This window comes from Caretta caretta, chromosome 14, assembly GCF_965140235.1.
Source record: "Caretta caretta isolate rCarCar2 chromosome 14, rCarCar1.hap1, whole genome shotgun sequence".
NCBI classification, from domain to species: domain Eukaryota; kingdom Metazoa; phylum Chordata; order Testudines; family Cheloniidae; genus Caretta; species Caretta caretta.
In genome coordinates this window covers 41204064-41217302 of record NC_134219.1, presented here as the reverse complement: position 1 = coordinate 41217302, position 13239 = coordinate 41204064, and the positions used below count along the sequence as shown (strand labels likewise).

The window sequence follows — 13239 nt, the reverse complement described above, 5'->3', positions numbered from 1 at the left end:
AGACAACTCTCTGACATCACATTCTACAGGCCATTACCCTCTGACCCCACTGAGGATTACCAAAAGAAACTACACCATCTGCTCAAGAAACTCCCTAAAGAAGCACAGGAACAAATCTACACTGACACACCCCTAGAGCCCCGACCAGGGGTATTCTATCTGCTACCCAAAATCCATAATCCTGGGAATCCTGGATGCCCCATCATCTCAGGCATTGGCACCCTGGCAGCAGGATTGTTTGGCTATGTAGACTCTCTCCTCAGGCCCTACGCTACCAACACTCCCAGCTATCTTTGAGACACCACTGGCTTCCTGAGGAAACTACAATCCATTGGTAATCTTCCAGAAAACACCATCCTAGCCACGATGGATGTAGAAGCCCTCTACACCAACATTCCACACATAGATGGACTACAAGCCGTCAGGAATAGCATCCCCGATTCTATCATGGCAAACCTGGTAGCTGAACTTCGTGACTTTGTCCTCACCCACAACTATTTCAGATTTGGGGACAATTTATACCTTCAAGTCAGCGGGATTGCATTGGGTACCCTCATGGCCCCACAGTATGCCAACATTTTTATGGCTGACTTAGAACAACGCTTCCTCAGCTCTCGTCCCCTAATGCCCCTACTCTACTTGCGCTTCATCATCTGCACCCATGGAAAAGAAGCCCTTGAGGAATTCCACCATGATTTCAACAATTTCCATCCCACCATCAACCTCAGCCTGGACCAGTCCACACAAGAGATCCACTTCCTGGACACTATGGTGCTAATAAGCGATGGTCACATAAACCCCACCCTACTGACTGCTATACTTACCTACATGCCTCCAGCTTTCACCCAGATCACACCACACGATCCACTGTCTACAGTCAAGCTCTACAATACAACCGCATTTGCTCCAACCCCTCAGGCAGAGACAAACACCTACAAGATCTCTATCAAGCATTCTTACAACTACAATACCCACCTGCTGAAGTGAAGAAACAGATTGACAGAGCCAGAAGAGTACCCAGAAGTTTCCTACTACAGGACAGGCCCAACAAAGAAAATAACAGAACGCCACTAGCCGTCACCTTCAGCCCCCAACTAAAACCTCTCCAACGCATCAGTTGACAAGAACAGTAGGGGGGGAAATAAGGGGAAATAGATTTACTTTGTGCAATGACACATCCACTCCCAGTCTTTATTCAAGCCTAAATTAATTGTCTCCAGTTTGCAAATTAATTCCAATTCAACAGTCTCTCCTTGGAGTCTGTTTTTGAAGTTTATTGTTGTTGAAGAATTGCCACTTTTAGGTCTGAGTTCGAGTGACCAGAGAGATTGAAGTGTTCTCCGACTGCTTTTTGAATGTTATAATACTTGACGTCTGATTTGTGTCCATTTATTCTTTTACGTAGAGACTGTCCAGTTTGGCCAATGTACATGGCAGAGGGGCATTGCTGGCACATGATGGCACATATCACATTGGTAGATGTGCAGGTGAACGAGCCTCTGATAGTGTGGCTGATGTGATTAGGCCCTATGATGGTGTCCCCTGAATAGATATGTGGACACAGTTGGCAACGGGCTTTGTTGCAAGGATAGGATCCTGGGTTAGTGGTTCTGTTGTGTGGTGTGTGGTTGCTGGTGAGTATTTGCTTCAGGTTGGGGGGCGGTCTGTAGGCAAGGACTGGCCTGTCTCCCAAGATCTGTGAGAGTGATGGGGCATCCTTCAGGATAGGTTGTAGATCCTTGATGATGCGTTGGAGAGGTTTTAGTTGGGGGCTGAAGGTGATGGCTAGTGGCGTTTTCTTATTTTCTTTGTTGGGCCTGTCCTGTAGTAGGTAACTTCTGGGTACTCTTTTGGCTCTGTCAGTCTGTTTCTTCACTTCAGCAGGTGTGTATTGTGGTTGTAAGAATGCTTGATAGAGATCTTGTAGATATTTGTCTCTGCCTGAGGGGTTGGAGCAAATGCGGTTGTATCGTAGAGTTTGGCTGTAGACAATGGATCGTGTGGTGTGTCCTGGATGGAAGCTGGAGGCATGTAGGTAAGTATATCAGTCAATAGGTTTCCAGTATAGGGTGGTGTTTATGTGACCATCGCTTATTAGCACCGTAGTGTCCAGGAAGTGGATCTCTTGTGTGGACTGGTCCAGGCTAAGGATGATGGTGGGATGGAAATTGTTGAAATCATGGTGGAATTCCTCAAGGGCTTCTTTTCCATGGGTCCAGATGATGAAGGTGTCATCAGTGTAGCACAAGTAGAGTAGGGGCATTAGGGGACGAGAGCTGAGGAAGCGTTATTCTAAGTCAGCCATAAAAATATAGGCATACTGTGAGGCCATGCGGGTACCCAAAGCAGTGCCGCTGGTTTGAAGGTATACATTGTCCTCAAATGTGAAATAGTTATGGGTGACACACCATGAGGAAGACTGATCATGGAACCCTGCATCCAGTTTTGGCGTCCACCTTTGAAAAAAGATTTGGAAATATTGGAGATGGGGCAGCAAAAAGCAATGAAACGTTTTGAGGGCTGGAGAAAAATGCCTGCTCATGAGCTATTGAAAGAGCTCAGCCTGTTTAGATGATAAAAAAGATCGGGAGGTGATGTCATTGAAGTGTTGAAGTGACTTCATGGAGAGAAAATATCGGGTAGGAAAGGGCTCATTAATCTAGCAGAGAAAAGAATAACAAGACCCAGTGGCTGGAAACTCAAAAGAGACCAATTCATATTAGAAAGAGGGCACACATATTCAACCGTGAGGATGAATCACCAAAGGAACAAACTAGAAAGGGAAGTGGTGGGAATTCCCCACCTCTTGATGTCTTCTAATGAAGACTAGATGCCTTTCTGGAACGTGTGTAGACAAAAACTAGCTCCTATGCTCTACAGAAAGCATGTGATAGGCAGGGGGTCAGGTGACATGCTCTAATTGTCTCTTCTGTCCATAAAGTCTGCTAATTTATGAAAAACTGAGCATAGCACGGGGAGAAGCCTCTGATGTTTTACTTTGTTCGATTTGAGCCCACAATGAATGCTCATTGCGTGGGGTGATCCAGGGGAAGCGGCTGAAACATCCAGTGTGGCTGGACAGGGGCAGGACATCAGCACTGCAAGGGAGGGGTGGGTGTGGCAGTGACATCACAAGGGCCTTTGGCAGGACCTCAGCCTATTGGACAAAGGTGGTAGGGAGGCGATGACCTCACAGAGAGATCTTGACATCAGCCAGGCAGGACAGGGGTGCAGGACAGGGGCCACCTCGGAGATCCCTGTGGCTTTGCTTCAGCACGTCTCCTTCTCGAGGTCTCTCCTGGAGGACTGAGAGAGCATTCACTTTCACATTCGTGAGCGCAAGGAGGACCCTCTTTGGAGTTTTCTCCTTTTCTTGTGGTGGTTTTGCTCAAAAACAGACGTCCCTGTATAGAAGGTAAGAGCTTCGGAGAGGTTTGGAACCTCTTCAGTCTGATCCATCAGGTGCCGGCTGATTTTTAGGAAACAAAAAGACTCGATTGTGGGGGCAGCATTTTATTTCCGACCTAGGACTTTGTCCCTTAGAATCACTGGGGACAGTGGGGTTTCTCCTTTTTGTTTTCCCTTTTCCTGTCTCTCCCTCCTTTCTCGTCTTCTCTTGCATCTTTGTCCTTTTCCCCTGCTTTCCTTTCACCACCAGGACCTGTCTGTGCGTGTGGAGTTGGGGATGGGGGGTTGCACTCCAAATCTCATTGCGGGAGGCCCTCCCAAAGACATGTGGCTGGAATAGTGCTCTAAGAGTGACTCTCTCCGGCGGTGGCCTGGGACATCTGGTGAGGACTCTCAGCTTTGTGCTTCTCAGTCTCAGTGCTGATTGGGGGAGCTTGGGGCTATTGTGAGGGAGGAGACTCAGGTCCTCGTTACTCTCTTTTAAGACCAAGGAAATAAGCCATAACCAAACATGTATTTGATTGCTCTTGCCGCTTTTCTCCATTCATTGTCTTGGAGTAATTCATGATTCTCTCTCTAATGGTCTAGTTCTTCTAAAATACTTACTAAAGAATTCGGTTTTAATAAAGCCAAATGCAACCCCATAGCTTCAGTAACAAAGGAGTCAGGCGGCACCCTACAGAATGGGGGACAATCCACTGGAAAGCAGCGATCCTGAAAAGGATTTCGAGGCCATAGTGGATGAGCTGCTCAGCATGGTCTGTCAAAGTGAAACTGTGGTAAAAAAGGTTAAAGCCATTCTTGGATGGATAGAGTAATGAGAATGGAAAGGGAAGTGAAAGAGCATTGGTGAGACTGATGCTGGAATGTTGAATCCAGTTCTTGTGTCCACATTTTGAATATTATGTTAAAACAATTGGAGAGGGTACAGAAAAGATTCGTAATTGAGTGATGAGGATGGTGCCTTCTAATGAGACATTGAAAAAGCTCAATCTGTTTAGTATACACAAAAGACAAATGAGAGGTGAATTGCTTGACTTCATGGAGAGAAAATGTTGAGTATAAAAGGGCTCTTTTATGTCGCAGAGAAAGGCATGACAAGACCCCATGGATGGAAGCAGAAATCAGAAAAAGTATAATGACAATAAGACCCGGGTTTGTAAGAGGGTGATTCGTCATTGGCACAAACTACCAAGAGAAATGATGAATTCTCCATCTCTTGATCTCTTCGAATAAAGACTAGATGCCTTTCTGGAAAACATTTGAGTAAAAGAAAAGCCCAGCTCTTCTGATATACAGGAGGCCTTAGGATACGCAGGGGATGAGATTAAATGCTCTAACGGTTGCTTCTGGCCATAAAGTTGACTAACTTGTGAAAACCTAACTGCGGCCTGGGGAAGAACCTCTGTGTTCTACTGTGTAGTCGGTGTCACCCCACAAGGAAGAGTCATTGCGTGGGGTGATCCAGGGGAAGCAGCTGAAACATCCAATGTGGCTGGACAGGGGCAGGACATCAGCACTGCAAGGGAGGGGTGGGTGTGGCAGTGACATCACAAGGGCCTTTGGCAGGACCTCAGCCTATTGGACAAAGGTGGTGGGGAGGCGATGATCTCACAGAGAGATCTTGACATCAGCCAGGCAGGACAGGGGTGCAGGACAGGGGCAACCTCGGAGATCCCTGTGGCTTTGCTTCAGCACGTCTCCTTCTCGAAGTCTCTCCTGGAGGACCGAGAGAGCATTCACTTTCACATTCGTGAGCGCAAGGAGGACCCTCTTCGGAGTTTTCTCCTTTTCTTGTAGTGGTTTTGCTTGAAAACAGACGTCCCTGTATAGAAGGTAAGAGCCTCGGAGAGGTTTGGAACCTCTTCAGTCTGATCCATCAGGTGCCGGCTGATTTTTAGGAAATGAAAAGACTCGATTGTGGGGGCAGCATTTTATTTCCGACCTAAGACTTTGTCCCTTATCATCACTGGGGACATTGGGGTTTCTCCTTTTGGTTTTCCCTTTTCCTCTGTCCCTCCTACCTTTCTCTTCTTGCTTCCTTTGTCCTTTTCCTCTGCTCTCCTCACACCACCAGGAGCTCTGTTTGTGAAGCGGGGGCCGGGGGGGTTGTGGGAGGCCCTCACAGAGAGGAGACTGGAATAGGGCTCCGAGAGTGATTGCCTCGGTGGTGACCAGGGCCATTCTTTGGGCTATTTGATGAGAACCCTTAGCCTCCCACCCCTCAAAGTCTCAACCCTGATTTCCTGAGGATGGGGCTATTGACAGGGAGGAAACTCTGGTCTTTGTTGTTCTCTTTTATGACCAAGCAAATAAGTCACAACCAGTTATATGTCTGACCAATGTGGATGCTGCTCTCCATTCATTGTCTCGGAGCAGTTCGAACTTTCCAATTCTTCTCAAATACTTGCTGCATAATTACTAGGAACAATTGCTGGTCTGTAGCTCATTTGAGAGCAATTCTGCTACTGACTGGCTGCATCAGTTAAGACAATTCCCTGCTCCTTTCTCAGCCTTCGTTTCTCCTTCTGTCAAGTACGAAGAACAATCCTCTCCCACCTACCTCGCCATGGGTGGATGCTAGGGATCCACTAAAGAGTGTCACTCGGAGCAGTGCAGACTAGGAGGTGTCCGATCACACTGAGCCATATCCGATTATGACCTAATATTCTCTTTTCTTTGTATTTTATTCTTTTGAAATTGTGAAGAGCAGCAACTACTTAGCTCAGACTGAAGCATCTCATCCAATTTTCTAGATCATAGTTGGTTTCAGAGTAGCAGCCATGTTAGTCTGTATTTGCAAAAAGAACAGGAGGACTTGTGGCACCTTAGAGACTAACCAATTTATTTGAGCAGAAGCTTTCGTGAGCTACAGCTGTCGAGAGCTACAGATGCATCCGATGAAGTGAGCTGGAGCTCACGAAAGCTTATGCTCAAATAAATTGGTTAGTCTCTAAGGTGCCACAAGTACTCCTTTTACTTTTTGCTAGATCATAGGGTCTCCCCTTTGTGTACGACGAGACAGTTGACTGCACTGTGACAAACAGGAGATGCTCTTGTTTTGCAAACAAATATTTTTGCAAAGAATTTTCATCCTACTTCTTATGATTTCAAGAAACAAAGTGGTTTTGTCTGAATGGATTTTCTGACAGAAAACGGTTTCCATGCAAATGTTCACACCTTATTTCCTGGGCTTTATCCCTGCCTCCGGGGGGTTGTTGTCTGTTAGTCAAAACAGGAGTCAGGACTGTTGTCTTCTCTTTCTGGCTCCGTCATCGCTTTGCTGTGTGACACCTTGGGTAGGTCCAATGGGAATAGGGTCAATTCTCTAACTCCAGGCAGCAGGGAGCCTGGGTGAGATAAGGGATGTTAAGGCCGTTTGCGAAGGAGAAAGGGATGTTTCTAGGTGTTGAATTCAAGAATTCTAAACTTTGCTGAAATGGCTAGTCTTGAGAAACAAGAACTAGTTGGGGCCAAACTTGAACCATTGTCTTTTTTAAAGTCCATTCAGTAATGTGAGTCCCAGAGAGCCATAGAGAGGGGGAGCAACTTGCCCAAAGTCCCACAGATGAATAGGCAGCAACGGAAGCAGGAGTGACACTCCCTCTCAAAGGCAGGGGGACCAGACATTAGGGCCTGGTTGCAATTGCCAGCTGTGGGAGGGAGTGTGCGGCAGTGGTTAGTGAAGGGGTCCATCCATGGCTCTGACACTCAGTGTGACCCTGTGCTTGTAGCTGAGGCCCGTTTGCCATCAGTAGGGTTGGGGTCCCATCGCTACAGCCCAGTGGGTTTGGGAGGCTCCAGGAAGGTGTGTAAAGTGCTGGGATGTCAGGATCCCGGAGGCGCTGTCACCTCCGCCCTAGGGCCGTGTTCTGCACCCCCCTGCTGCTGGCTGAGTTTCTCCGTCCCTTGGCAATAAGACAGACTCTTGTTTTCACAGCCGGTCGATCGCCCTCGTGTCATCACCCTGCCTGCTGGCTGGGCAGGGTAACTCCTGAGGTCACCACCCTCTCCAGCCTGCCTTGGGCTTGGAGAGTGAGGAGGAGGGCGAGGGACGTCTGCTGACCCTGAACATCCGCCATCCATCATCCCATCACTGAGAGCAAGTGAGTGGCATTCGGGTTCCTCGGTGGCTTCCCCTGTTTGTCTGGGGAGAGGCAGAAACGGGGAGAGACTATCTCCAAAGGGGGATTTCCTTTGCAAACAGCCCCCAAGAGCCCCTCACTCTCCGACCGGGCAGGGGCTTCTCCAGAGCCGTCTCCAGTGTATTTGGAAAGGTTCCAGCAATGGGGCTCCCAGCCCTTCCCTTGTGGGACACTGTTCCCCAGGCTGAGAGTCTCTGAGCTGGGCCAGACCCTGTGACCTGCTGAGCCTGGAAATCAATGGGGAACAAGGAGGGCCCTGTGCTTCCTGTGCCGAGGGCCTTTGTGTCTTTGACGTGGGGAATGATTTCCCAGGAGAAGGCCAGACTCCTGGGTTCTGTTCCTTCTCTAGCCTGGGTGGGAGAGTGGCCTGGGATGACAGGAGGGGGCTGCTTGTGCAGAGTAACCGATGGTCTTTGGGACTGAACTCATTGCTGGAAAAGAATGAGACTTCCTGGATATTGCAGCAGCAGGGATTACAAGGGGGAACGTTGGGAGCAGATCATGCAATGAACTCCTGCCCGTGTGTGTAGATGGCACTCCCTGCACTCCTGTAGGGGCAGAGGGGGCTGCTGTGGTTGGAGCAGGGAGGAGGAGGGACAGAAAAGGCCCATGAGTGAAAGGCTGCCTTGAGCCCAGACTCACACCTGCTTCCCGCTCGGTTCCAGGATGGCCAGGCTCCTGCGGATGTTGCGGAGGAAGGCTCTGCAGGTGGCCCCAGAGCCTGAGGGAAGCAGCTGCCACCTTCCCAAGGGGCAGAGCAAGCCCTGCGTCCCCGCTGGCGGGGAAGCAGGTCCCGTCCAGGCCAGACGGTGGAAGTGCCCGGCCTTCTGGAAAAGGACCCCGGCTCCCGGCGCAGGCGCCGAGCTGGGAGAGGCCCCGACCAGGCCCCAGTGGAGCTGGCCCAGGCTGCGGTTTGGCAGACAGGACCCAGCCCAGGAGGGGCGCCGGGCAGGGTGGCTCTGGGGCTTGTTGTGTGGGCAGCAGCGGCCCCAGGAGCCCAGCCCTCGTTCCCATCAGGAGGCATCGCCCTGCCCGGTCTCTGAGGACCTTCCAGCCCCCGCCGGCCAGGAGGCGGAAGGTCCCTGTCCCAGCACCGGCAGCTCAGCCTGGGACAGCGGCAGCACCTGGGCCTCTGGCAGCAGCCAGGCCGATGGAGGCCACTGCTTTGTTCCAGGTGAGGAGCCAGGCTGGGCTCCAGGAGGGCTGAGGACGGGATGTGAACACCCTGGGCCCAGACACTCTCCCAGGGATATGTGGGGGGGTCCCCAGCCCAGGTGTCTGGCCTGAGCCCCGCGAACCCCACTGAGAGCAGCAGCCGTCACACAGCTGCCCCTTCGCACGGGGACCTGGGGGTGGGGCATGAAGAGCTGCTGCCACTTTGGTCCTTGCTGCTCCGGGGCTGGGGGAATCGGCACCTCCCCTGGAGTCCTGGGCAGCGGAGGGGGGGGCTCTGCTCTGGGCTTCTGCAGCTGTTGGGGGCTGAAGGCATCCCTGAGAGGGAGGTTTGGGACCTGATCTGCCCTGGGTGCTGAGGTGGGAAGGGGGGTCTGGAATCCTGCTCTGCCCACCACGCCCCTGTCCTTCCCTCCCTGGTGCAGGGACCCCCCTGGATTCGGAGCAGGAGGAAGGGGTGGACGTGGCCAAAGATGAAGCTGCTCTCAAGGTCATCCGAGAGCAGCTCCAGTGCAGAGATAAGGTACAAATGTTCCCCACCTGGGCTGGAACCAAGATTGCCCTGTCCCTTCCCAGCATCCCCACCCCCTGCCGAGGGTCTTGTGCCTCCTGATCCACCACCCCTAATGGGGCCCTTTTACATCCATGATGTGGGACCCCCAAGATGGGGGTGTGTCACGGAGTGTGGGGGAGTCGAGGCCCTGCACCCCTCTTCCTGGGATCCACTGAGACTCTCAGCCAGCCAGTAAAACAGAAGGTTTATTGGACAACAGGAACACAGTCCACAACAGAGCTTGTGGGTACAACTAGGACCCCTCAATCACGTCCTTCTGGGGGAGCAGGGAGCTTAGACCCCAGCCCTGGGGTTCCCTGTGTTCCTCTCCCCAGCCCCAAACTGCAAACTAAACCCACCCAGCAGGTTCCCTACTGCAGTCTCCATCCACATTCCTGGGCAGAGGTGTTACCTCCCCCTCCCCCTCCTGGCTCAGGTGACAGGCTCTCAGGTCTCCCATCCCCAGGGCACATTCCCAGGTCAACACTCCCCCCTCCCTGCTGTGTCACATCCTCACAGGGTGTTTGTCCCACAACAGCCGAAGTCATCTCCCCCCACAGGCACTGTCCCAGTTCCTGATCCTCCTTGTGTAGGAGTTGTGGGGGATTTGGACAATAGGCGGGTCCCCACAATCCCCCATTGAGGCCTGAGCCCTGGAGCTGGTGTGGGTGGGGCAGGAAGGTCCCTAGCTAACAGGTTCTCTCTCGCTATACCCCACTCCCAGTGGGTCCAGGATGAGGGGCAGCAGCTCCTGTTCCTTCAGGCCATCTACCCCGCATGTCTGGCTGCATGGGAGAGAGGGGAGGACACGCTGGAGCCGCGCTGCTGCAAGGCGGCCGTGGTGAAGAGGATCGTGGTGAGTGAGACACGCCATACGGCAGCTGGAGGGAGCGGGACAATTGTGGGGCTGAGGGCAGCTGAGAGTGGGGGACAAGGAATCTCATGGTCCCAGCTCGGTCGTCGGGATGGGGCTGAATGGGGGCAGTTTTGACAGGGAGGAGGAGAGAAGGGGATTAGGAGTGAGCTGGGCAGGAATCCGGGAAGGGGGACAAGTCTGATGGGCAGGAAGGAATCGGAGGAGCGGGAGGTGGTGGGGGATCCTGCTGGCCATGTGGGGCACAGGCTGTGTCATCTCCTCACTGGGAGGTGTCAGTTGGACCTGAATCTCACAAGCTCCTTTGTCTCCTTTGCATCTCACAGGAGCTCATCGAGGAGCTTCCCGATGACTCGTCACCCAGCGCCGTCCTCGCCCACTCCCTGGCTGCAGTGGGCTACCTCTGGTACCGAGACAGCCCCACCCCCCCACCCCGCCGGCTCCCCTCACCCCAGTGTTGCGCAGGCCCAAGGCTGGGAGTCACCATCACTGTCCCTCCCAAGTCACCTCCCAAGAGTGGCGCCTCTGGCAGAGATGGTGGGGTGGGAAGGGTCACTCTCTCCTGGCGGGGCTCTTCTTTTCACTCCCATAACATGACAGGGGCCTTGGGGAGGGGCTCACTCCCGGGCTCAGATACAGGAGGGGCAGCAGGCTCCAGGGAACAGGAGCTATTCCTGTCCTGCCACTGTCTGTCTTGGACACCTTGGCCTTGTCATTCCCTAGCTAAGTGCCTCAGTTTCCGTTCTCGCCAGCCTGTGCCTCTATCCCTGTGGCTTGGTGTCCATCTTGGTGACAGTCCCACCCCCGTAGTGCACAGTCTAATACCAGCTCCTCTCTCTTGCCAGCACCATGAAACCTGCCCTGGAGCCAGCCCTAGAGACCCACCTCTTGCGAGCTGCCCTTCACTCCGTCTTCACCCTGGGCACGGAGAAGGACACCACCGGCATCCAGGTACCTCCTCCTCCTCCATCCTCCTCCTCTTCGAGAGTAGTCCTAGGTCCCTGCTCCCTTGATTTGCTGGAGCTCCAGATTTAGGGGTGGGGTAGCGGAGATGGAACAAGCTGCAGGGTTGGATCCTTCCCTCCAGCAGGGAAGAGATTACCCCTCCCTAGGGGATTGCTTTCTTTCTTTCTTTCTTTCTTTCTTTCTTTCTTTCTTTCTTTCTTTCTTTCTTTCTTTCTTTCATAAGCTGTGTTTTGCCCAGAAGCCCAGCTTCCATCCATAGCAACTTGGCTGTTTCATACTCTTCTGCCTACAAGGCCCTCTGCAGAGACCTGCTAAGCTCATGGATTAAAGGTCCAGGGGTCATCAATTCTTGCAAATTGCCTGCAGTGGGATGTGAAGGAGAAAGGCCGGGAGATGTGTTTGGGAGTCTCCCCAGTGCTTCCCAGAGACCCCCTCTTCCCATCCTGTGGCAGGTGTAGGCCCAGGTTCCCTAACTCTGACCCATGCTTTGCAGGCTCTGCACAAAGTCATCCCAGAGGTCCTGGATGCCATGCTGGGGAACCTGCTGGCAGAGTCCCCAGACACAGACAGGCTCCACTTCATCTTGGAGGTGAGCCCCATTTGACCGTAACTCTTTGGGGGACTGGTAAGGAGAGACTGGAAGATGCATTTTCTACTCTGTCCTCCTAGCTGGGTCCCCAGTGGGCCGTCCTTGGTTGGGGAGGTCAGTGCAATGTAGTGTCAGGTCCTTCCTTCTTGAGGGCCAGAGGAAGGAGCTGGGACTCCAAGCCAGAGCTCTGCCTGGTTCTGCTGAGCACTAAGCACAGGGCTCCTGGCTGTCTTGGGGAGTGAGAGTCTGAAAATCCACCCTTCCCCCACCCCTCCAACACACAGAGCCCATGAGATTGGGGAGATGGTTCTCAGAGAAGAGGCACATGCTCCTTCCTAGAGAAAGAGGAGGAGCCCAGGGAATCAGCCCTTCCCTCTGATGTGCTCTGAAATTCCTGGAGGGATTCTGCTCTCAGTCACTCCCTATATCCCCCCAAGGATTTGCGTAGCAGGGAAGGGCTGAGGGTTCGGTCTTCTTTCTGGTGAACTGTTCAGGAATCAGGAGTTCTGGGAGGATGGGACCAGCCCCGACCCCGAACATTGTCCCAATCTAGAGAGACGCTGAGAAGTTGTGACCTGCAGGGTACAAGCTGCGTCCTGGGGGAAAGAATCCCCTTCTAAAGCTCTGCCATCAATGACTCGGCTATTCCCCCCTGCGCAGAATGTCTCAGGCCCCTGGGGCTGGGGGCATGGGGCTCATTTGCAAAGCAGGAGCAGCTGGCCTCTGAATCTGACCTGCCTCCTTTCCCCACAGCATGTCAACCTCTGGGTCGTGTCCAGGGTGTCGCAGGAGCGAGCCAGGGCTATCAGGAGCAGCACAGCCCTGCTGAGATACACAGTCACCCTCCCTGAGTTTGACGTAAGTGAGCTCCGAGCCCAGCTTGCTGGCTCCAGGCGGAGGCGGGCTGGCTCCAGCGGGCTGCAGGATCTGCTGCTGCTGCCGGGGCTGTGGCTTAGGAGGGTTCTTCATGGGGAGGCAGAGTCAGAGCAGAACTGAGCTCGGCTTGAGTCAAGTTCTTCTTGTCCTGGTTCAGTGTTGTCCCTGGGCCTTTAAGGGGCCCATGCTCCAGCCCCTGCTTGGCATCCCAAAGCAGCTGCAGGCTCCCTTGGCAGCAGAGCAAATGAAGGGTCGATCTCAAGCTCCTCTCCCCCAGCATCTCCTGCAGAGGGGCTAAGAGGAAGGAGCCCTCTGGCCCAGGGGGGACAGGGAGCTGAGAGGAAAATGCTGATGGAGTCCCCTCTGCTCTCCCTTCCATTAGATCTCAGCCGAGTTCCCTCAGATGGGTCGCCATGTGGCCCAGCTGGCTCTATTGGTCAGCGATCCAGACAAGGACATCAGCCGGCAGGCCAGGGAGGGGACTTATCGGCTCTACCAGCTGCTGCTCCAACAGAGGGGTAAGGAACCCAGCTGGGACACGGAACCCAATAGGGGACGAAGAGTGACCACAGGTTGATAATGGGACCCCAGACCATTTCTCTCAGACTGACCCCAGCCGGAGGACAAGTCTCTCTCTGCCTCTGTTCTTCTCCAC

General features: G+C 53.0%; 2 protein-coding genes across 4 annotated transcripts in view; one reads left to right on the top strand and one right to left on the bottom strand.

Annotated features, from left to right (window-relative positions):
* The window catches only part of LOC125621599 (butyrophilin subfamily 1 member A1), a 655591-nt gene that overhangs the window by 337335 nt on the left and 305017 nt on the right, over positions 1 to 13239 (bottom strand). The window lies entirely within an intron of this gene.
* On the top strand, positions 11003 to 13161 carry LOC142069189 (maestro heat-like repeat-containing protein family member 7). Its single transcript, XM_075119695.1, has 4 exons — positions 11003 to 11104; positions 11613 to 11708; positions 12462 to 12566; positions 12967 to 13161. Exons 1-4 carry the CDS (start codon positions 11003 to 11005, stop codon positions 13159 to 13161), a joined length of 498 nt encoding a protein of 165 aa, XP_074975796.1.

What these genes read in the sequence shown, in the direction of transcription:
- LOC142069189 (XM_075119695.1), top strand. Translation starts at nt 11,003, where the DNA reads ATGAAACCTGCCCTGGAGCCAGCCCTAGAGACCCACCTCTTGCGAGCT. An exon ending in GGCTCCACTTCATCTTGGAG is followed by an intron (nt 11,709 to 12,461) that starts GTGAGCCCCATT and finishes CTTTCCCCACAG; the next exon opens with CATGTCAACCTCTGGGTCGT. An exon ending in TCACCCTCCCTGAGTTTGAC is followed by an intron (nt 12,567 to 12,966) that starts GTAAGTGAGCTC and finishes CCCTTCCATTAG; the next exon opens with ATCTCAGCCGAGTTCCCTCA.